Genomic DNA, 24,021 nt, shown 5'->3' on the forward strand with positions numbered 1-24,021 from the left:
CTTTACCATCTGAGCCACGAGAGAAGCCCTAGTTAATGGTAGATCAATTGTGTTCAGCTCTTGGGATGCTAATGCTCCTGTGGATTTTGAGAGGGAGGTCTTCTAATTATCCCTATAGGTAACACTTCCTCTTGAACTTTGTAGCTGTTTATTGTGAGCTCATCTTCAGTAGGGTTTATTTTTTCCTGTGGGCTTTGCATGAATCATCAGCAGTTTCACTCTGTCCTGGAGTATAAGGCAGGTTGTACTGAGGATATATTTAATAGGATATTCTTACAGAATCCCTCTGTGATGTTTAGGTCCCTTCTTATTTTTACCTCTGATAAGAAATTTTCTGAAAATAGACCTTTCCATTGAAAGAGATCTTCTCTGTGAATTTACACATTCATAAAATTACGGAGCACAGAAAACAATGGACGTCTGTGATGGTCCAGTGGCTGAGAATCTGCCTTGCAACACAGGGGACACAGGTTCCATCCTGGTCCTGGCGCCTGTGCTCTGCAGTAAGAGAAGACCCGCAGTGAGAAGTCCCCGAACCACAGCTAGACAGAAGCCTCCATTCACCACAGCTAGAGAAAGCAGCTAAGACCCAGCGCAGCCAAGGACTAATTAATTAACTAATCAATTCAGAACAGCTGTCTGTGTAACAAAGAAAACAGAAAATTCGATTATGCTGCTTTTACTGGAGTCCTCCTGCCTGTCTTACTTTTCACATTAGATGCACTGATGTGTGTGGATGTGTGTGTATCTGTGTGTGCATCTCCCACGTGTCCCCAGCTGGAGGGGCTGACACGCTCACCTTAGAAGCACTAGGAGTGTGTCCTCTCTTCCTCACTCGAGCTCTGTTAAGGAAATCACAGCAGCTTTCTGCCCTCCCTTGTTCCCCTCATCCGCATCCACCCAGCCCACCCACAGACACAGGGTGCTGACACGGAGCGGCCACAGTGATTCTCAGGGAGCCCTGGCTGGTTCGAACAATGGACCGCTCTTGATTTTTTCTAACAGGTGCAGGAGGCCAAGGTGACCGAGGTGAGAATCAACGAGGCCCGGGAGCACTACCGGCCGGCCGCCGCCAGGGCCTCTCTGCTCTACTTCATCATGAGCGACCTCGGCAGGATCCACCCCATGTACCAGTTTTCTCTCAAGGTGACTTAGCCCCGGAGCCCTCTACATAGTCATAGCACAGCAGCGTGACATGCCCCATGCGGCTCTGCACAAGGGCTTGTCCGTGGGTTTCATTAGCCGTGGCAAGTCTCTCAGACCAGATCCAGGAGAGCAGCGACTTGCCCTTACGAGCCTCGTCTCTCTAATTGGGTCTTTCATGACTCATTGGTTATCTGGCTGAAACAGAGGGAGAGGCCATGGCAGGTCCCAGCCTCGTTCACTCGGCGAGTACTTATGACCCAGCCAGCACTCTGCTTCCTGACCGTGTGGAAGAGGAAACATCGGCAGGGAGCCTTGCCCCAGAGAGCTTCACAGCTAATAGGGCTGATCAAATGTGCACCTCACTTGTATCTGTTAAAACCAAAGCAGGCCATACTAATAGTCAAACTTTAAATTAGTGTCCCTGTTACCCTAATGGGCTTCCCAGGTGGTGCAGTGGTAAAGAATCCACCTACTTGTGCCAGAGACACAAGAGATGTGGGTTCAATCCCTGGGCCAGGAAGATCCCCTGGAGGAGGGCATGGCAACCCCTTCTAGTATTCTTGCTTGGAGAATCCCATGGACAGAGAAGCCTGGTGGGCTACGGTCCAGGGTGTTCGCAAAGAGTCAGATACAACTGAGCGGACACACACAATTACCCGAATATCCTCAAAGCTACTGCTTTGTGGTTGCTGATATATTTCCAAAATCAAAGATGTTAGCAGTTGTAAGTGCTAACTAAGCTTATCTTACTCATGAAATAATAAAGACCTATCAATTTTAAGTACATCTCTGAAAGTATATCTTCCTCCCATAAGGAGTTCTCCAAAAGACCATAGCTGCAGAGTCTGTAGGGGGCTCTGAACAACTTCTCTGGTTTAATCCAACAGAGAGGACACTCACCTTCAGGGCGCACACCTCATCCAGCTGCCCCCTGGAGGCCAAGGTGTGGGGATGAAGCTGAGCCACTGAGAAGGAAGAAGGCTTCCACGCCTGGGACTCACTAGGCTGGAAATGGCATTTCATCCTGCCCCTATTCCCTCCCCTCAGCTCAGAGTCTCTGTAATGTTGTATGTTTTTAAAAGAAATCCAATACTTGACATTATATTCAGGTCATAGCCCCATGTGAAAGAAATATAAGGGATTTTAAAAACAGTATAGAAGTTAATGTGATAAGCCTAGTAACTATGGAATCACCTCCCTAGTTTTGAGAGTAGTTGAAATCTACTGCAGTGACTCTTCCTGAAAAAGGGAAATTAGATGAAGCCCATGAAAATATGTGTCCCAGAAAAAAAAGCAAGCAAGAAAACTGGAAATCTGCCTGGCCAAAAATTGAAAAGACCCAGTAATATCTTAATTTTCATTTTCTTTAAAGATTCATCCTTGACCTTTGTTTTCTTTAATGATTATTTTCTTTATTCATTCTTTCATGAGACATTCATTCGTATTATCAATTTTTATAAGTAGTCTATATCTAAGTTTGTTGCTGCTAAGTCGCTTCAGTCGTGTCCGACTCTGTGCGACCCCATAGACGGCAGCCCACCAGGCTCCCCCGTCCCTGGGATTCTCCAGGCAAGAACACTGGAGTGGGTTGCCATTTCCTTCTCCAATGCATGAAAGTGAAAAGTGAAAGTGAAGTCGCTCAGTCAAATCCGACTCTTCGCAACCCCATGGACTGTAGCCTACCAGGCTCCTCCGCCCATGGGCTTTCCCAGGCAGGAGTACTAGAGCGGGGTGCCATTGCCTTCTCTGATATCTAAGTTTAAAATGATGGAAAATTGATTCATATGATCAGTATGAAAATGGATTCTTATTATACCCATCATGTACAATTTGGAAGATGTAACCAAAGCAGGCTGTGCTCTCACGGTTGCAGAAAGTGTGCATAAGAAAAAAGCACATGTAAGAGGACTCATCAAATGATGTGGAATTACTAGAAAGAAAGACCAAGAACGGCTGATACTCGGATCATTACCAAAAGGAAAAGTAATTAATTAAAAATATTCTGAGTACCTATTATGTATACAAGTCTCTTTTAGAGAGCAAAGTTGTACAAGATGTTGATTCTACCATCGAGAATTTCATAATCTAAAGGTAGAGTCACCCAAACTGGTTACTGTTCATTGTGTTCAGTTTCCAACAAAACTTATTAGATTTAATTTATTTTGGTCACTGGACCTAAACAGGATGCTGCATAGCTTGGCCCTCTTTGTGACAACATAGTAATTTATACGAGCAACTAAGTCAGAAGTTTTCCTGTTGCCACTGGCCCTCCTTGGCAGGTTATGCTGGGAAGACATTTCTGTGATTGGTGAATTATAATACTCACCAGAGGTAAGGTCACTAGTTACATACAGAAAGCCATGTAAGCTACCAGTGTCCTATCTCCTGCCCCCAGGCCTTCAGCATTGTCTTCCAGAAGGCCGTGGAAAAGGCGGCTCCTGATGAGAAGCTCAAGGACCGGGTGGCCAACCTGATAGACAGCATCACCTTCTCTGTGTGCCAGTACACCGCCCGGGGGCTCTTCGAGTGTGATAAGCTGACCTACCTTGCCCAGCTCACCTTCCAGGTAAAAGAGGATTGAAGACACTTCCAGAAAACAAGTCAATTTATATGCCCAACCAGCAGATATAAAGAAACTTTTTTCTTTAAAAAAAATGTAATATTCATCTATTTATTTAGCTGTGCCAGGTCTTAGTTGCAGCATGTGGGATCTAGCTCCCTGACTAGGGATTGAACCAGAGCCCCCTGCATTGGGAGCTCAGAGTCTTACCATTGAATACCAAAGAAACTTTTGCTTTTTTTAACGTCAGTTCCCATAGTTTGTGAAGATTATTGAGCTCTAAGCAGAGGCATCAGACAAGAAAATCCAGCATGGTGCACGCAGGCCATCCACTCCATTGTCCCACTCACGGCAGACATGCTTAATCAACCGTTATACTTTTTCGTGGTGATGCTGGATGAGGAAGATCCTCCTCCACAGGGCCCTCCAGCAGCCACTACCAATCAATCCAAACTAGCCCTGAGGATGAAACTGGATGGCCATACCAAAGATGGTATACTCAGATACTTCCTGAGAGGCAGTAAGAACTTAAAGTATCCCTCATTATTTATGTACCTTCAAGGTTGCGGGTAGCACTAGCAGAAAAGAATCCACCTGCCAATGCAGGAACCATAGGAGACGCTGGTTCGATCCCTGGGTCAGGAAGATCCCCTGGAGGAGGAAATGACAACCCACTCCAGTATTCTTGACTGAAGAATCCCATGGACAGAGAAGCCTGACAGGTTACAGTCCAGGGGTCCGCAAAGAGTCGGGCACAAGTGAAGCGACCTAGCACACAGCACAAGGTTACAAGTTTAATGTCCAGACCTTCCCCCAGAATCAGGACCTGCAAATGTCCTTCTATAGCTGCAGCCTTGGTCTTAGAAAAGTCCTGAAGAACTCTGGTTCTCAAGGGCTCGGAAGCATCAGGGCTTCCAGGGTTAATAAGAAACCGTTGCATTCTGCTTATTCTCAACATCAAAAAACCATGGAAATTGATTTCCTTGAACCTAACTCTCTACGGACTTTCTGGGTGGCTCAGTGGTGAAAAGAATCTACCTGCCAGTGCAAGGACTTCAAGAGACACAGGTTCGACCCCTGGTTGGGAAGACCCTCTGGAGAAGGAAATGGCAGTCCACTGCAGTATTCTTGCCTGGAAAATCCCATGGGAGGAGGAGCCTGGCAGACAACTGTTCATGGGTTTACAAAGAGTCAGACATGACTGAGCGAGCATGCGTGCACCCAACTCTCTAACCATTTTAGAACTGGGATTTCTCCCGATTACAAATTAGAAGCACAGACCAGATTGTCCTGTAGGACTCCACCAGTTCTGAAAGTCAGCTATTCTAAAATCACTTCTGCTCAGACTCATTCTGAAGTCTGCATCCACAGAGGAGCATTAGCATGGCTTGTCCCTCTCCCCCTGTGTGTTCCCCTCCCCAGCCGGATAACAGCTTGGCCACCTCAGAGGGAACTTGAGCCCCAGCCCAGACGAATTTTCCTCCTGCCGCTCATTTCCCCCAAAGCCCAAGGAGCTTCTGCTTCTGGCTTTCACTCTACTCCCCTCATAAATATTTCAACCTCGTTTTACAAGGGCTGCTTCACCTCATCTGTGATTTCTAGCCCAGTTTTTCCTTAAAGACATTTCCTCGAACTAATCAAATTATTTTTTTCCCTGTGAGTATTCCCATCTGTATCTTCTCAGCGGAGAACACCATTTGAAGGGGGAAGAACAATCTCCTGAGCGCCTCTCAGCGTGAGCTGTTAGTTCTAACCCAGTCAAATGCTTTGCCCTCCCTGCACACACAGCACTGATTCCCTCCCAAGCTTCTGCAGTTTCCACTGCCCCCTCCCTGGGAAGCCTGTCTAAATCTCATGCTCAGCTTCTCCAAAACCCAATTCAAAACCACTTACAGAAAGTTCAGTCAAACGCATCTCCCTACCCTGCTTCCCAGCCACTCCCCTGTTGGGTCCCCCTTAGTGGTATTTTTTAAATGTATCTTTGGCTGCGTCACGCCTTAGCTGTGGCATGCAGGACCCTTCATTACTCTGCATGGGCTCTCCAGCTGTGGCATGTGAGCTTCTGTCTAGTTGCCTGGAAGCGTGTGGGATCCTAGTTCCCTGACCAGGGATGGGATGGAACCCACGTCCCTGCATCGGAAGGTGGCTTCTTAACCACTGGACCACCAGGGAAGTCCCCTATCAGCATTACTCGTTCACACATGCACTGCTGCTTTGCCTACATTCATCCGTTGCTTTGACTCTTGCCGCAAATCGTGCCATGCGTCCGTGTCGTCTTCTCTGTGAGAGTGCAGGAATGTATTTCATGGCAGTTAGGACTGATCCATCGATTCCCTGCTTACCGAGACATACAGTCATTCACTGTGTGCGCTTTAGCCCCACTGGTGTTTGGGGTGAAGTCAGATGCACCCAGAGGTGATCAGCACAGATAGACTTTCTTCCCCTCCACCCGATTTCAACAACCAAAACGGAGGAGTGCACTCTCAGGTTAGAAGTAGCACTAGCTACACCAGTGGCAACTCCAAGGGACTCCAGGACCCGCGACTGCCACCAGGTAACAAAACGCAGCGCTGGGACTTCCCTGATGGTCCGCTGACTAAGACTCTGGGCTCCCAATGCAGGGGACACAGGTTTGGTCCCTGCTCAGGGGACTAGACCCTAGAGTAGGAAGTGGCAACCCACTCCAGTCCTCTTGCCTGGAAAAGCCCATCCACAGAGGAACCTGGTGGGCTACAGTCCATGAGGAGTGGCAAAGAGTCAGACGTGACTGAGCGTCTGAGCCCAGGGAACTAGGTCCCACATGCTGCAGCTAAAGATCCCATGTGCCACAACTAAGACCCAGCGCAACCAATAAGTGAACAAGAACGCTGTCCTTCCACATTGCAGATCCTCCTCATGAACCAGGAAGTGAGTGCAGCCGAGCTGGACTTCTTGCTTCGATCTCCAGCACAGACAGGACTCACCAGTCCAGTGGAGTTCCTCTCCCATCAGGCCTGGGGTGGCATCAAGGTCGGTACCAGCCCCTCGGGAAAAATAAATCCACCTTGTCCTCTCCTGGGCTGCTGTTCTGATGCTTATCCCTAGGAAACCAGTGGGGCTGTCTTTGAGGGTTTCACCCTGAGCTGTACTGGGGGTTCCTCGATGGCTCAGTGGTAAAGAATCTGCCTGTCAATGTAGGAGACATGGGTTCGATCCCTGGGTGGGGAAGATCCCCTAGAGAAGGAAATGGGAACCTACTCCAGTGTTCTTGCTTAGAAAATTCCATGGACAGAGGAGCCTGGCAGTCTACAGCCCATGGTATCGCAAGCAGTCAGACACGACTTAGAGGCTAAACAACGACAACATGAGCTGTGTTAGACTTCAGTGGCTCCCTTTGCCGGCACCCCTACGGCAGAGCTCCCCCTTCCCGGGCCTGCTGGAAGGGCTCTGCCGAGAAGGAGCAGGTGCGTGCTCGTGCGTGGGCTCTGCCTCTAGGATGTCGGGGAACAGAAGGAACATGCAAGTGTCTTTGACTCAGCTGAGCAGCTTTCCTCCTGCCAGTGCTCAGGGCCAGCTCCTCTGTGAGGCACAGAATTCAGCCTCCTCTGTGAGACCTAGGCTGGTGTGGAGATGCTGTGTCCATGGAGGGGTCAAACACCAGGGTGCTGCCAGCTGTCCATCTCCACGTGAGTCCTAACAGCCTCAAAGCAGGGGACACATTCCAGCCTGGGATTCTAGTGTTAATAACAGCTCACGTTTACTGAGCACCTTAGAAGCACATTATTGTTGCCTTTCAGTCACTAAGTCGTGTCCAGCTCTTTGCGACCCCATGGACTGTGGCACGCCAGGCCTCCCTGTCCTTCACTATCTCCTGACGTTTGCTCAGATTCATGTCCTTTGAGTTGGTGATGCCATCCAACCATCTCATCCTCTGCCACCCTCTTCTCCTTTTGCCTTCGATCTTTCCCAGCAGAAACATTTTCCCTTATGTTATTTTCATGTTTCCCTGGGCAAGAGGTACTGTTTGTTCTCATTTAACATGTAAAGAAACTGAGGTCACTCATTTTATAAGTAGCAAACCCAAGAATCGAGAATCGAGTTCTAGTCTGTCTGACGGCAAAGCCCATTTTCCCCTTCCATGTTATTCAGCTTAGTTTCATTGGGATTCGATGAACGTTGAAAAGATCACAAGCGATGAGCTCTGTCCAGTAGGGACCATGCCTGCATTCAGACGGGCTCGCGCAGTGCCGAGTGGTAAGCGTGTACTGGGTGGACATCAGCCCCAGAGTCCAGACTCTCTCTCCAGGTGGGCGGCGGCTGGGTCCCCGCCTGGAGGAGCCCCGCAGCAGGTGCTGGAGCTGTGCGAGGACCAGCACCTACCAGCACAAAGTGCGTCCTATTTATGGCCTTCCTGCGTTTTTGTTTTTGTTTTGTTTTTCACTTTTAAAGATTTCTTTTTTTGATGTGAGCCATTTTTTAAAAGCCTTTATTGAATTTGTTATGATCTTGCTTCTGTTTTATGTTTTTTGGCCACTAGACATATGGGATCTTAGCTCCCCCAGCAGGGTTGCATCCGCACTGCCAGCACTGGAAGGTGAAGTCTTGACCATCGGACCCCCAGGGAAGCCCCTCTGACCTTCCACGTTTGCTCCCTCTCCTACATGTTCCACAGCACAAAGAGGCCTGAGTCTGAAGCAATGTGACTGGCTCCCTCTTTATATTTTTTCACTAGAAGTGTTTTGAGACAATGATTCACATGCAGTTATGTGAAATAGCTTCTTTGCACCGCATCCCCTCGGCAGTCACATCTAGCTCTTCTGCAGCACGATGTCACATCCAGGAAGCTGACATGGATACAGTCCACTCTATTCTGACTGCGCTTGGTTTTCATGCACGTGTGTGTTTAGTTTTATTACACGTGAAGATTCATGTAATCAGCACCACAGTCAAGATATAGAAAATTCCGACTGGTGTGTAGGTCACTTGTTATAGAAACAACAACTTCCTCCCTCCCCCAGCCTAATTCCTGGCAACCACTAATCTGTTCTCCATTTGTATAATTCTGTCATCTCAAGGATGTTATATAAATGGAATTATACAGTATGCAACCTTTGGGGACTGGCTTGATCACTCAGCCCAACTCCCTTGAGATCCATCCAAGTTGATTTACTTTAGAACAAAAGCCCAGCACATAATCATTTATATGCATGCTGTCCTCTTCAAAAGAGTCATCTTGTGAAATGCTGCCGTGGCCCAAAATGTTTTTCTAACTTTTCTCAGAGTCTGCAGCTATTCTTTTAGTCATCTTTAGAGCTATGTCTAAATCAAGAGTCATCAAACATTTCCTACAGAGGGCTATACAGCAAATATCTAGGCTTTGAGGGTCACACTGTGTCACAACTATTCAACTCTGCCAAAGTCATACACCATAAGTAAGCAAATGGAAGTGGCTGAGTTCCAATAAAACTTTATTTACAAACACAGCTGGTGGGCCAGACTGTCCCCACAGGCCTCGGTTTTCTTATCCTTGATCTAAATAATAAAGGTGTGATTTGATTTTTATATATTAACTTCATTTGAAATTCTGAATCCAATCTGGCAAGTGAGAAGGGGAAGTCTATGTTGGGAAGGAAAACAGGGGAACTCCATTCACAACAGCAACCAAACCACGAAATCACAAAAGGCCTAAGAAAATTATAATGTGTCAAGCATATGTGTGGAAAATCAGCTTTTCTAGGCCACGTAAGATATGAATAGACAAAACCTGGAGTACTGCTGTGAAAAAGAAATAGAAAGCATGCCACATGTGTCATTTAAATTTTCCTAGTAGCCACATCAAAAATGCAAAAAATAATGTAAAATGAAATCAACAAAAATAAATTTAATAATATATTTCCTGAGCCCAGTACAACCAAAATATTATCCTTTTAATATGTAATTGTTACAAAAATTATGAATGAGATATTTCACATGTTTTGAGGTAAGTCTGAATCCCGGTGTATATTTTTTTTGCATTCACAATACATCTCAATTCAGATACTAAATCTTCATCAGAAATACTTGGCTTGAATTTAGATTTTATAAAATTTAGAGTTACAGCAGTTGATTCATATACCCAAGTTATTTCAAATGTACTCAAAAGTTCTCCAACTACTAAGGCAAGTTCCAGTTTCTAAATTTAAATTTTAAAATAATTAAAATGAACAAAAAGAATGTGTTGAATTTGTAAAAAAAAAAAACTAGATCCTATGCAGAAAAAATCCACTATACCAGAAAAGAATAAATGCATTAAATTTTTTAAAATAAATAAATAAAATTAAAAGCAAATAAAACCCCTCTTCTTCAGTCATACTGGCCGCATTTTGTTTGCTCCGTATTCACACGTAGCCAGTGGTGTCCTTGTTGGAAGTACAGGTCACGGAGTTCAAGAACAACGGCTCAGAGTCTGACTCCCTTATGGGAAATGAATTCTGGAGAGCAGTTCTGAATACACTCATTTGCTGAACTGGACCAATAATGGAGATAGACCAGTTGAAGCAGGCTCCGAAGTCAGACGTTCCTGGGTTCAGTTTCAGGTTTGAGCTTGTGACCTCTGACCGGTTATCTTTGTTTTCTTGTCTGTTATGTGACGCACATAAATGTTCAGTAACTGGAAGCTGATTATCGTTATTGTATTTGTTTCCTAGAACATCCATAACAAAACGCCATAAGCTGGGTGGCTTAAAAACACAGACGCTTATTCCCCCAGAGTTCTGGAGGCTAGACATCTGAAATTAAGGCGTTGACAGGTCATGCTCCCTCCAAAGGCTCAAGGAGAGCATCCTTTTTTGCCTCTTCCAGCTTCTGAGGCCCAGGCATTCCTTGGTTTGTAGCAGGACCGTTCCAGTCTCTGCCTCCATCTCCACGGGCCTTACATGGCCGTCTTCCCTCTGTGTCTTTGCATCTCTTCTCTTTTTATAAGAACGTCAGTCACATTGGACACCCTCCTGACCTCATCTTTACTGGATCACCTCTTCAAAGAGCCTATTTCCAAATAAGGTCACATTCACAAATCTGAGAGGTTAGATTTCCAACATATCTTTTTAGGGGACACAATTCACCTTATTGCAATTATGATTATTAGTTACCCAGCTCTCAGGTATATACAGGCTTCTGTGGTGGCTCAGTGGTAAAGAACCTACCTGCCAACGCAGGATACGTGGGTTGGAAAGATCCCCTAGAGAAGGAAATGCCGACCCACTCCAGTATTCTTGCCTGGGAAATCCCATGGACAGAGGAGCCTGGCAGGCTACAATCCCCTGGACCACAAGAGTTGGACATGGCTTAGTGACTAAACAACGATGAGGTGTGTATATGCTGTGGCTGACATGGGTTGTGCCCGATAGAATTGTCCATCAAAGGAAAACCTTTGAGGACCTGTGAGTTGCCCAGCTGAGTCTAGCCCAGTTGCCTTTTTCTTTGTAATCCCACAAAGCCCTCTGCAGCCCAAGTCACAAAGAATAAGTGATTTGAGAGCACTCTACACTGCGTTCATTGTGCATCGCTCCATCCAAAGGCCACTGGGCAGTTTGCTCCTGTTCCTCTTTTGTCTGGTCTGCTTTGCTTTTCTTCTCTGTGCTTTTCAGTTTTGTTTTGCGAGCTAAGCTCATCTGGCTGTTCAAAGGCTTCTGCAAACGAGGGAAGCTTTCTCTTTCTCTCTCCAAGTTTTGTTACCGGAGCCACATCCAGCCCCTTCCAGATCCAGCCCAGTGCAGGATGCGGGCTGGTGACGCACAATGCCCTGTGCAGCCTCTGACGGATGCTCTTTTTAAGTGTTCAGTTGGATTTTAGCCCAAAGAAACAAAAGAAGTAGAATTGAATAGGACATGATTAAACAAAAAAATTTTAAGCATCCTATCTGATGAGGAAGATGCATTTCCTTGATTCCCCAGAAGCCCTAATAAACAGGTGATGAATGAAATCTGTGACCAGATACTGCTTTTATTAGTAACTTCTGTAAGGAGTTTTAAGGTCTCATCTAATGCTGAACTTTCAGGTAACAGGCATGTTCTTATCTCCATCAGAAGACCTCATCCACGCTAAGCAGCTTCGTAAGCCTCTGAAAAGGCCCCTCCCACCTCTCCGGATGCCAATTTAGCACAGTTGTACTTTGGTACCCAGTCCAACGTAATTAGGTTAATTAGTCATTTCCATTTAGCTTATTAGAAGGCTAGAAATCCCTTTCCCTCATTTGGAAGATTAAACATTGCAATTGTGTTCAACCCAGAGCTTCAGACCCAGCCACGCCAGCTGGGAGCCCTGATCACCCTGTAATGTCCTCAGTTTTGTGGTGACTCCAGAGGAGGGTAATGGGCCTGCAGGAGGGTTAATGAGGACACAAGCTGGGAAGAGGGGGAAAGCGGCCGCCTGAAGGAGGACGGAATTTTGGTCCTCGGCACAGACAGAGCTAAGCACCACATCTGCAGCTTTGCTAAGCCTGCCAAGGGCCCTCCCAACAGCCGCCCAGATGTCCAACTTTTTAAATGCAGTGCTTCCTAAGTGCCAGGCAGCCTGTGAAGCCTGAGGCTACACAGACGGCTCAGAATGTTCTTGCCCACAGGGAACTCGCAATCTTGTGGGAGTCATAGACAAACAGACCAGCAATCGCAATCTGATAACGTAGAAGCTCCCCCAAAAGCACAAAGAGGGTCTTTACAGTCTTCTGAGCACCCATTATACATTAGAGCATGAGCTAGGCAAATGATGATTACATGACCTCATTTTCCAAATGAGAAAATCGAAGCCCAAGAAGGTTTAAAAACAGGCTCTGAGTCAAGAGAGGCTTGTAAGAGGTGGCACTGGGGCCAGAGCTCTTGTATCCTGGTGCCTCGACCACCATCATACACTCCACTCCCTGCTCCCCCGTCCATCCCCCACACCACCCCTCCCCCACTATCCCCCAGACCGCCCCTTCCTCCCCCTCCACTCCCCACGCCCCCTCTCCCCTGCCACCCCACTCCAGTCCAGGTCATGTCTCAGCACCACAGGTGCGCCCCCTGCTCTGAGTGATCAGCGTGAAGTTGGGAAGCCACAGAGCCCAGGTGATGGGGCAGTTTAGACAGGACATGTGTTCGTCCACTCAGGAGAAGAGCCTGGGCAAGCCCAGCTTGAGTGTGTGTGTCCTTCTCCAGCCTGACCTTCCCCTTGTCGCCTGTCACCCCTCCACTGCAGTCACATGGCCTCTGCCACATGCCATACCCTCCCTGCTTCAGACGTGGGCTCCCTGGATCCTTCCCCATGGAACGCCCTTCCCTTCTCTCCACCTCTCTCTTGCCCAACAGAATTCTACATCGCTGTTAAGGCCTCCCTCATCTCTTTCTGTTTAGCTTAGGATTGTAAGTGCCTTGAAGGTATGTGTATTTTGGGGTTTGCCTTTTTATTCCCAAGTACTTGGCATGTAGCAGACATCTCATAAATACCAAAGAATGAATGGTATTCTTGAAATACCAAAGAATTTCAAATAATGAGAATAGATGGGTTCCTTAAAGTTCACAGCACTGTGGTAGGTGCCCTGGACCCAGTGAGGCTTTTAATCTCATTGGAGAGATGGAACCCACAGGAGGAGTTGAGTGATGTGGAAAGGCTACAGGTAGGTGACTGCGTCAGTGAGGTTCACCTGGGCACTCTGAAGAAACAGGATGGACCCCCACCCAAAATGCAGCTCCCATGTCCAGACTGACGATGCCTCTTGCATACTCAGAAGGCATGAAAGAGTTTGTTGCTCACATGAGACTTTCTGGGCAGAGTAGGGGAGTTACCAAGTAGCGTGAAAATGGCTTGAGAGAACCGAGAAAGGTGGTGTCTTCGGCTTTTTGTGGCTGTTGGGGAGTGGGGCAAAGGCTTGCATGATACAACTGCAAAGGCTTGAATGATACAACTTCCCTTTAGCACAAAGGAGGGAGCACCCAGATTGCCTACCAGCTTGCCTGGTGGAACAGAAGAGGAAGAGTGAGAGATAAGGCTTAAAAGTGATCAGCAGTCACACATCCATAAAATGAGTCAGTCTGTATTAAATATATCGACCCTGTGAGTAGTTCTGAGTGGCCCACAGATGGGAGTGGAAGGGCTGTGTGTTCCAGGTTAGAGAAGATGGATGTGAGTGGGGTTGCTGATTTTGGACTGGACTTGAACAATTTGTTAGCAATTTGTAAAGGCTTCCCTAGTGGCTCAGACAGTAAAGAATCTGCCTGCAAAGCAGGAGACCCAGGTTCAATCCCTGGGTCAGGAAGATCCCCTGGAGAAGGGAATGGCAACCCACTCCAGTATTCTTGCCTGTAACCCACCAGGCTCCTCTGTCTATGGGGTCTCAAAGAGTCAGACATGACTGAGTGACTAATATTTTAACAACTTGTAGAACCTGGATAAATAATTATGCCCAACACAGGAAAGGAAAGGACTAGAATTTGTGGAGGAGAGGACCGCTCCCACGATGCAGAAGTGTGAACCAGGCATCAAGCTGGGAGAGCGCCTGGCACGTTTCCAGGGTTAAGTCAGATGTGGGTGGACAGAGGGCGAAGGACGTGGGCTGGGTGGCTAACTGGATGGATTGGAGGGAAGCCCTAAAGGAAGAGATTTGATTCATGTACTTGGACTTAATCCTTAGGAAAACAAGAGACACGTGGAAAGTTTAGAGTTGGCATTAACACAAAGTCAATGATCCTAGATCCTAGAGACATTTTGAGGGATGGAATTGACAGGTGTTGCTGGCAGCGTGAGAATGGGATTGAAAGGGAGGCATCAGAGACTTCAGTACCAGGGCTGTGACCGGAAAACTCACAGCAGCCTCTTGTCCCTCTTCCTGGGCGGTACCCCCCGGGGAGGTGCTCTCAGTCCCACTGCTGACCACTTCCCAAACGCTTTGTTTGCTAAACCTTACATATCCCTGGGGCTTTTGATAGAGGTGAGTTGATCAAAATCCTTCCTCTTCCTTGGTGTGCTGGGGGGAAGATTCGAGACTCCAGGAAAGGAGGAGAGATGAGACAGAATTGTGTCTATAAGACCATCCTACTCCCCTACCCCCCAGCGACGACGCAAATGACAGCTTTCAGGAGAAACTGCATCCAGAGCCAGATTCCCTGACCTTTTTCAGGCACTTTCATCAATGGAAGAATTCTGTAATCTGGATCGGGACATTGAGGGATCCGCCAAGAGCTGGAAGAAGTTCGTGGAATCAGAATGTCCTGAGAAGGAAAAATTCCCCCAGGAGTGGAAGAACAAGACAGCTCTGCAGCGCCTCTGCATGATAAGAGTCCTTCGGCCGGACCGGATGACCTATGCCCTGCGGTAGGGATGGGTGGCCACGGGGAGGCCGGGGTGGCAAGGAGGCTAGGGGCAGCAGGAAGGGCAGAGTGAGTGTGGCCAGGCCAGCAGGGCTGAGCCCAAAGCCATGAGTTTATCATGACAAAGCCTTTGTATCAACGTCCAGAATCCCACGAGGCCCATTGCTCTGTGTTCTTAAACACATGTATTGTTAACATATGTATTGTCAACACACATGTATTGACAATATATTGCAGTATTGCCTTAAAATCTAAGTGACCCATTTGGGAAGAGGTGCTCATTGACATCTCAGGGGTAAAGAATCTTCCTGCTAGTGCAGGAGATGCAGCTTTGATCCCTGGGTTGGGAAGATGCCCTGGTGGAAAGGAATGGCAATGCGCTCCAGTATTCTTGCCTGAAAAAGAATCCCATGGACAGAGAAGCCTGGCATGCTACAGGCTTGCAAAGAGTCAGACACAACTGAGCAACTAAACATACACGCAGAGGCATGGAAGAGCTCAGGGGTATAACGTGTGGAGGGTTTAGCTGCTTTCTGAAGACGCTGCCCCTGGCAGAGTCTTCTGATGGGCGGTGGTGATATAACAGGACATCTAGGTTCCATAGAGGAGTCAGCGGTGGCCTGGGTGGATGGGGATCCAGAAGGAGCCCTGATCTAGGTGAGCAGGCGCACAGCTAGCAAGGCGGGTTGTGAGTGTCGACTTAGTAAGGAGTGTTGGTGTTGCTCCCAGCTCTGTAACTGCCAAGCCGTGATCCTGAGTGCATCTTTCCACTTCCACAGACCTCTGTTGCTCATATGTTATCATTCTGTGACTGATGTATACACATAGACCTATTTTTTTTGTCCCCTGGCAGCGATTTTATTGAGGAGAAGTTAGGAAGCAAATACGTGGTGGGAAGAGCACTGGACTTCGCAGCCTCTTTGGAAGAATCAGGACCAGCCACTCCCATGTTCTTCATCCTGTCTCCAGGGGTGGACCCACTGAAGGATGTGGAAAGTCAAGGTATGAAAACCTCACCACGGAGCCAGGGTTGCAGCGGCCCCAGGCACTGTCGCTCTGCCTCTGCCAGCTTCTGTTTTCCTGATCCAAGGCTCATTTACAATGCTTGATATTTGCTAAGCATACAGACGTCTGGGTCATTGCTGAACCGACCCCAGGGGGTCACCACCAGCCAGAGGACTGTTCTGGGATATAAGGTAGCAGATTCCTGAGGAGACTGTGTCTCACCACCCTCTCTGCCAGCCATTCCCCTGCCTGTAGTTGGAGCAGTGATTCTGAAATACAGGTACAATCCTTTCACAGCTCCTATTGCCTTCACGATAAAGTCCAACCTCCTTAACTTGACTTACAGGGAGCTTCACACTCCAGGCTCTCCATGTCTCTCCAGCCTAGTTTCCATTCATCGTTTCCTGTTTCTTCTGTAGCAAATGATCACAAACTTGGAGGTTTGAGGGAACACTATTATTTTATAGTTCTGGAGGTCAGGAATCACAAATGGGGCTTACTGTCTACCCCATTCCCTCATAAGGACACCTACTATCAGGCCCACTCAGACAACCCAGGGTCATCTCCCCATCTGGAGGTCTTTAATCACCTCTGTAGAGTCTCTTTTGCCAGGTAAAGTCACATCTATTCACCAATTCCGGGATTTAGGACATGGACATCCTTGGGAGCTCCTTATTCTGCCTGTTTCCCTACTGCCCTCTTTCTCACTCAACACAGAAGCCATCCCATTCTCCTGAATAGTCTGTTTCCCCCTGACCTCCCCTTCACCACGCTACCTTTTACTCATCCTTTAAATACCCATTTCACTGTCACCACCTCCAGGAAGCCCTACTTGACTTCCAGGGTGCTTGGTATCCCTCCCAGGTACTCTTAGAGCACCCTTCTATCTGTATGTCACCCACTCCAGTGTTCTTGCCTGGAGAATCCCAGGGACGGCAGAGCCTGGTAGGCTGCCGTCTATGGGGTCGCACAGAGTCGGACACGACTGAAGTGACTTAGCAGCAGCAGCAGCAATGACTATGGTGTCTTTATGTGAGAATGAGAGCTCCCTGGGGATAAATGTCCTTTTCAGCATAGTATTCAAGTTCCTAGTGCTTTTCATATGATAGGTGCTCAGTAAGTAAATGAAGAGGCGAGCAAATAAATGACTAATCAAAACTATAAAACTAACAAAATGGCAACATGTTGCAAAGCTAAATCAAGACTCGATGGGTTTTTATAGAGTCAAGTCTTTATAGGTAAGAATACAGACCAGGTACTACACCTCCACAAGCAACCTGTTACTCCATATGTAATGAAAGGAATAGGCTTTCCTGGTGGCTCAGCGGTAAAGAATCCACCTACCAATGTAGGAGACGTGGGTTCAACCCCTGGGTCAGGAAGATTACCTGGAGAAGGAAATGGCAACCCATTCCAATATTCTTGCCTGGGAAATCCCATGGACAGAAGATCCTGGAGGGCTACAGTCCATGGAGTCGCAAAGAGAGTATGACGTGACTTAAGAGGCTAGACAACAACAATGAAAGGAATACATACCATGCACCTGGTGTTTGGCTCCAAAGAGTAGATACCTGTTTAAGGGAGGGAATCATCTAATTTAATGTATATTTTCATAATCTCCCAGAAGTTCAAGTAACATGTTTTTTAAATACCGATAACAAAGTACTTAGAAAAGCGACAGTTCTCAGTCCAGCCCTCCCCACTCCCAGTGTCCTTTCCCAGACCCTGGGCTTTTGCCTATTTCTGCATTTATTCCTTCTAATAATTTCTCCTCTATTTCCTATTAGTAATTTATATCGCTCTTTCTGAATTTATCAATTTCAGTATCTACTTATCCTCTGATATGGAAAAATAAGAACTTAGCTCCCGTTACTGACAATCAATTGGCTTCATCCTAATTTTGCTAGCATAGGTCATGGAAAAAATCATGGGAACGAAAATTTCTGGATCTTTGGGTGTCTAAAAAGACTTCAGTTTTGATGAGTTCTGCTAGGTCCAAAGTGATTTTTTACTCAGAATGTGTCCACAATGCTCGATTGTCCTCTGGAAGTCAGTTTTATTCCTGTGAGACCATATGCTAGTAGGGTGCTAGTCTTCCCTTGTTTCTTCTTTTCTAAGTATTTAACTTTTGGCCACATGGCATATGGGATCTTAGTTCTCTGACCAGGGATTGAGTCCTCATCTCCTGCACTGGAAGCTGGGCGTCTTAACCACTGGACCACAGGGAAGTCCCCTGCCCTTGCTTCTTTGTTGGTGGCCTGCTCTTGGTCCCTGGAAAGTTTCAAATCATCTCTCTGCCTTGTGTTGTGACATTGCGTGTGCTGAGTTAGGTGCAGGTCTCTGTCATTCACCTGTTCAGCACTCAGCCTGCTTTTTTTCATGTGGGAGAGTCATACTTCTCTTTATCTCTGGAAATCTTGCTCTGTCATTTTTTGTAACTATCACCATGATTCACCAAGTTGCTCATGTTAGAAACCTGAGACTCACTCACCTTGGACACCTCCTCCCACCCATCACACTTTAGTCCTATCAATTCTACCTCCTGAATGTGTTTCAAATGGATCTAGTTGTTTCATTGTGCCTCCCTCGTCTGAGTCACCAAACTATCTCCTGGACTATCCCGAGAGCCTATTACCATCCCTCTTCTTCTCCTCCACCTGCAATCTTTTGCCACTCACAGCCAGACTCATCTTGCAAAATCTCAGATCTGATTATAATGCACTTCTACTAAAATCTCTCTAGTGGCTCCCCACTGTTCTAAAGGTAAGATCCAACACCACTGACATGGTCTCTGTGACCGGCAAGCCCCAGTCTTTCTGTCCAGCCTTGGATCTTTTGTTGTTGTTTAATTGCCTAGTCATGTCCAACTCTTCTTTTGACCCATGGACTGTAGCCCACCAGGCTCCTCTGTCCATGGGATTTCCCAGGCAAGAATACTGAAGTGGATTGCCATTTCCTTCTCCAGGGCACCTTCCCAACCCATGGATTGAACCCACATCTCCTGCACTGGCAGGTGGATTCTTTACCACTGAGCCACCAGGGAAGCCCTCAGCCTCAGATCTTAGCTTTCCCCAAACGCACATCAATACTCCAGCCACAGGGCTCTCTTAGGGCCATCACCTCATGAGCTCTCCCAGCCCAGGGCATTTTCACAATCCATCCCTTTTATCTGAAGTGCTTCTCCCCAGTTCTTCGGTCCAGTGCCTGGCCGTCCTTCATGGATCATCTTCTCCTGAGCTTCTCCCTGCAAGGCCATCTGGGTCGCTCTTACACATGTATTTGCCTCAGAGCGTGTAATACAGTGCTTTTACCTTTGTATTTATGTCTTTATTTGGCTGCGCTGGGCCTTTGTGGCGGCCTGCGGGCTCTTCACTGCTGTGTGCGGGCTTTCTCAAGTGGCAGCGAGCAGGCGCTATCTGTAGTTGTGGAGTGTGGGCTTTTCTTGTTGCCGAGCTCAGGCTGTAGGGTGCTCAGGCTTAGTTGCCCTGCAGCATGGAGGCTCTTAGTTCCTGGACCAGGGGTCGAACCCAAGTCACCTGCATTGGCAGGTAGATTCTTAACCACTGGACCACCAAGGAAATCCCAAAACAATTCTAATTAAATCTTTCTTTTATCATTGTAACTTACATTTGCCTACCTACTTCTCACTAAGACCCTGGAGATCAAGGACCACATCATCTTGCCTTGGATTGTATCTGTGCCTTAAAGTCTAAGTAGCACAGAGCGGGGCTCAGTAAATATCAGTCGAATGAATTAGCCAACGAATGAATGCACATAAAAGACCTGTTGTCATTGCTAAGTTGTTCCTGACTTTCAGGTCTTTTTAAATAGAGTTCTGTATTCTCCTGTCCCGTGGAGGTTTCATTCCTTTCATATTAACCAATCTAGCTTCCTCATTTTTAGTCAATGTTTTCCTTTTGGGAAGCTTTCATATAGCCTGTTTATGAGCAATTTCCTCCTGTTCTTTGCCAAGTGACCTCCAACTATTTCATCATGTAGACTGAAGCTTTCTGTCATTCCAGGCAAGCTGACCCGTCCCTGAACCATATTGGTTATTTGTCTCGGAATATATCCTCTCAACCCTGCCCTTGGTTTAATCTTAACGCACATTTCCTTAGCAGAGGCGATATTGCCACTCATCAGCTAGCGATTACCTACGCACCTGTGCCACTTTCTGGATGGCTGGACTTGTTTTCTCATGCAGCCATTTAGAACATACACTCTGGGTTCATCATGCGCTCCCCATCTTGGGTCTAATCATTTTGTCTGATGGACTCCTGTTCTCAGGTTTGGAATCCACATGACTGACTCAAACACTTTCCCCTGTGTCTGCCAGGCCCCTGCTTATAAAGGAAACTCACCATCTGTGCTTGGGCAGAATCTGTGCATCAGACCATCCACTGCTTTACTCCACGTAGCCTCTTAGAAAGCCTGGGATCCTTCCCTGCCTCTGAGTGTGTGATCCATGCCTCTATCCCTTTGTTTCATCGTGGCAGTTATTATTGATTTATGTGGCTGTGGTGGGTCTTCATTGCTTCTCTCTAGTTGTGGCAAGCAGGGGCTACTCTCCAGCTGTGATGCATGGGCGTCTCATTGCGTCGGCTTCTCTTGTTGCAGAACATGGGCTCTAGGGGGTGCGGGCTTCAGTAGTTGTGGCCCCCAGGCTCTAGAGCACAGCTCTCATAGTTGTGGCGCATGGGCTTAGCTGTCCCTGCAGCATGTGAGATCTTTCCAGCTCAGGGATTGAACCCGTGTCTCCTGTATCGACAGGTAGATTCTTTACCACTGAGCCACCGGGGAAGCCCCATGGCAGTTCTTAATATTGGGCTAGGTTTTAACACCCTGAAAGTCAGATGAGAGATTTTATTTTCCCTACCCTCACTCCAGCCCTTCTCCCAAAATGCATGAACCCACAGGCAAACAAAATTCTCTGTGTGATCTTGGGAGTTCTCTAAGCTTCCGAAGCTCATCTGTTGACACTCGATTAAGAATGTGTGCTTTTCTAAGAACCTGAAAAATAGAAGATATATATATATACATACATATATAAAACTGAATCACTTCGCTGTAATCTGAAGCTGACACAACATTGTAAACCAACTATACTCCAATATAAAATAAAAATGTTTAATTAAAGAAAATAAAAAGAAAAGAATCTGTGCTTTTCTGACACGTGTGTCTCCTCCAGGATTTTCCATCCTCAATAGAGGAGGAGGAAGAGGAAATTCCACCCACTTTCTTTGGCTTCTGTTTTAACATGAACCTGCCACCACTCACTCGCACCGCATTCCTTTTTGCCTTCACAGACCAATCCTTTAACACTCGTTTAGCTTTACCCTCCTGTCTCTCTTTTCTCACCGTGTCTCTTCATTCTATCTATGTTGGCCACACCGTGCACGGTGCAAGGCCTCAGTTCCCTGGCTGGGGGTGGAACCCACGCCCTCTGCAGTGGGAGCACGAAGTCTTAACCACCAGACTGCCAGGGAAGTCTCTCCTCTCTCTTCTCATCTCCTTCTTCCTGAACGAGCCACACTTGCTTATTGGCACCACTGTTTTTGCTTTTGGTTCATCTAAAAGCAATCACCCATTGTTTCCAGTCACCCCTATTACCTTCCTCCTAGGGTCACTGTGAGGATAAGCATGAAATCTCAGATGCGAAAAGGTAGTCTTGAAACACTAAGACTACAGTAGCATCATACAGCACCATAATGACAACGATGATTCTCCTGTTCTTTGAGGCAGCTCAGTTTGCTTTTCCTTTACACCCTTTTCTCACGTTCTTTCAAAGCACAGCGTCTGCCTGGGCCCTCCCCTTCCCACCCTCACGCGGCATCGTCTCTGGTCCTTCTTTCGCTCGACTCGTATGTGATCTTGCTTGGTCTCCGTCCTCCTTTGTCCAGTTATCTGGCATTGACACAATGAATCCTGACATTTCCATTTATCTACCACCTTGGTCTTCCACTGCCTCCTCTTTCTCTTTCCAATGTGCTGGTCTGAACAACGGGCTCATTTAGGTTTTTGTCAGCCTGCTACTAAGGGTGTTCAAAGAAACGGTTTTCAATTCACTGTCTTTGCAGCTAGATTATCAACACTTTGATTACAGTCTCTTTTTCGCTGCTCCTGACCCCATTCTCTTTTTCTTAAGCACCAGTTGAAGTTGGCCAGGTTGGAGCAAGTCCAGTCTCTACAGAGCAGCTTCAAGATCAGCAGAGTGTTGCTTCTGTGTGGAGAGGCAGTCCTCTGTCTGTTCTTATACTAGAGGAGTGGGGGCACCTCTTCCATTGGGGGGCGCTATGGAGGGGAATGGAACAGGGATGTGGGCAGTGTCAGATACGACGGCAGTAATAGGAGGTGTTCTACCAGATGCAGATGTCTTCTCCAGCTGGGGGAGCAGCAGAGAGTGGAGCCAAGTGCTGAGCATAAGAAGCGGGGGGCTCCATTAGGAAGTTTATTTATTTATTTTTAAAACGTTCTTAAAAAAAAAAAAGCTTTCTTTTTTTTACATGTATCTTTTAATGTACTTTGACACACAATGCAGCATGCGGAATCTTAATTCCCCAACCAGGGATTGAACCCTCGGCCTCTACAGCGGAAGCATGGAGTCTTAACCACTGGACTGCCAGGGAAGTCCCCCTTTACCACGCTTGGGAAGCTTAAAGGAGGAGGGGAATGGGCAAGGTAGCAACTTCTGGACATGTGGAAAGATTACCAAACAGTCTCCTGAGATTGAGAATTGTTGACTTGCTGTGGCCCCAGTTCACCCGGTGTGTTATTTTTCTCTTGTGTTAATGCTCAGGTTTGTGCAGGATTGCATGTGTATGTATATGTGTCTAGTCTCTCAGTTCAGTTCAGTCGATCAGTCATGTCCAACTCTTTGTGACCCCAGGGACTGTAGCATGCCAGTCTTCCCTGTCCATCACCACCTCCCAGAGCTTGCTCAAACTCATGTCTATCAAATCGGTGACACCATCCAACCATCTCATCCTCAGTTGTCCCCTTCTCCTCCTGCCTTCAATCTTTTCCAGAATCAGGGTCTTTTCTAAGGAATCAGTTCTTCACATCAGGTTGCCAAAATATTGGAGCTTCAGCTTCAGCATCAGTCCTTCCAGTGAGTATACAGGACTGATTTCCGTTAATATTGACTGGTCTGATCTCCTTGCAGTCCAAGGGACTCTCAAGAGTCTTCTCCAACACCATAGTTCAAAAGCATCAATTGCTCAGTCGTGTCCAACTCTCTAAAACCTCATGAACTGTCGCTGGCCAAGGTTACGGTTTTACAAAATTTGGGTGATGCAGATGTAGAATGGACAAGAGTTAAGAGTCTTATAAGATCATGGCTCAAATGAAGGATTATTGGATCCATATTAAAAATAACAAGGAGGTAAAGAGGAAGGTTGGGATAAACAGAGGAGCCAACGCACTGGGCGTTTTACTGATGTAGAATCATATGAGCAGGGACTAATAGGGTAAACAGTCAGGGGCCTCCCTGGTGGTCCACTGGTTAAGAATCTGCCTGCCAGTGCAGGGGACACAGGCTCGATCCCTAGTCTGGGTTTCCACGTGCCGAGGAGCAACTACTGAGCAACCACCCTCGTGCCACAACTACTGAGCCCACATGCCTAGATCCTGTGTTCTGCAACAAGAGAAGCCGCCTCAGTGAGAAGCCAGAACACCACCACAAAGGCCCAGCACAGCTAAAAACGAACAAATAGATAAATGTTTTAAAATAATTTTTTAAAAAGATTAAACAATCTGAAGAGCAGGACATTATCATTGTGAATAAGTATGAAAGAATAATATATGAGACACAGGATCATTCCTAGTGATAAAGTCCTTGGTGCAGCCTCTGAAAGTGGGTAGGAGAAATGGAATGAAGTTCTTTGAAGATAAGGAAACGTGAGGCTGGGTGTCGACCGAGTCATCCACAGTGACAGCAAAGTTCACCAAGTTAATGATGAAGCAAGAAAAGATGGAAGATTTTAAACCAAGTTCCAAAGCCCTAATAAAAGTGAC

General features: G+C 46.9%; 1 protein-coding gene across 5 annotated transcripts in view; it reads left to right on the forward strand.

Moving 5' to 3' along the window:
- Window positions 1-24,021, forward strand: part of DNAH9 (dynein axonemal heavy chain 9) — a 285,514-nt gene that overhangs the window by 233,762 nt on the left and 27,731 nt on the right. For 4 of the 5 annotated variants that reach the window (XM_027974876.2, XM_060394831.1, XM_060394832.1 and 1 more), the window contains 5 exons: window positions 1,006-1,146; window positions 3,542-3,712; window positions 6,593-6,715; window positions 14,814-15,007; window positions 15,857-16,005. In XM_027974876.2, the coding sequence (XP_027830677.2) occupies window positions 1,006-1,146; window positions 3,542-3,712; window positions 6,593-6,715; window positions 14,814-15,007; window positions 15,857-16,005 (778 nt within the window). The other variant, XM_042255676.2, reaches the window with a different exon arrangement.

The sequence above is a fragment of the Ovis aries genome, chromosome 11, assembly GCF_016772045.2.
Source record: "Ovis aries strain OAR_USU_Benz2616 breed Rambouillet chromosome 11, ARS-UI_Ramb_v3.0, whole genome shotgun sequence".
In the NCBI taxonomy this organism is placed as follows: domain Eukaryota; kingdom Metazoa; phylum Chordata; class Mammalia; order Artiodactyla; family Bovidae; genus Ovis; species Ovis aries.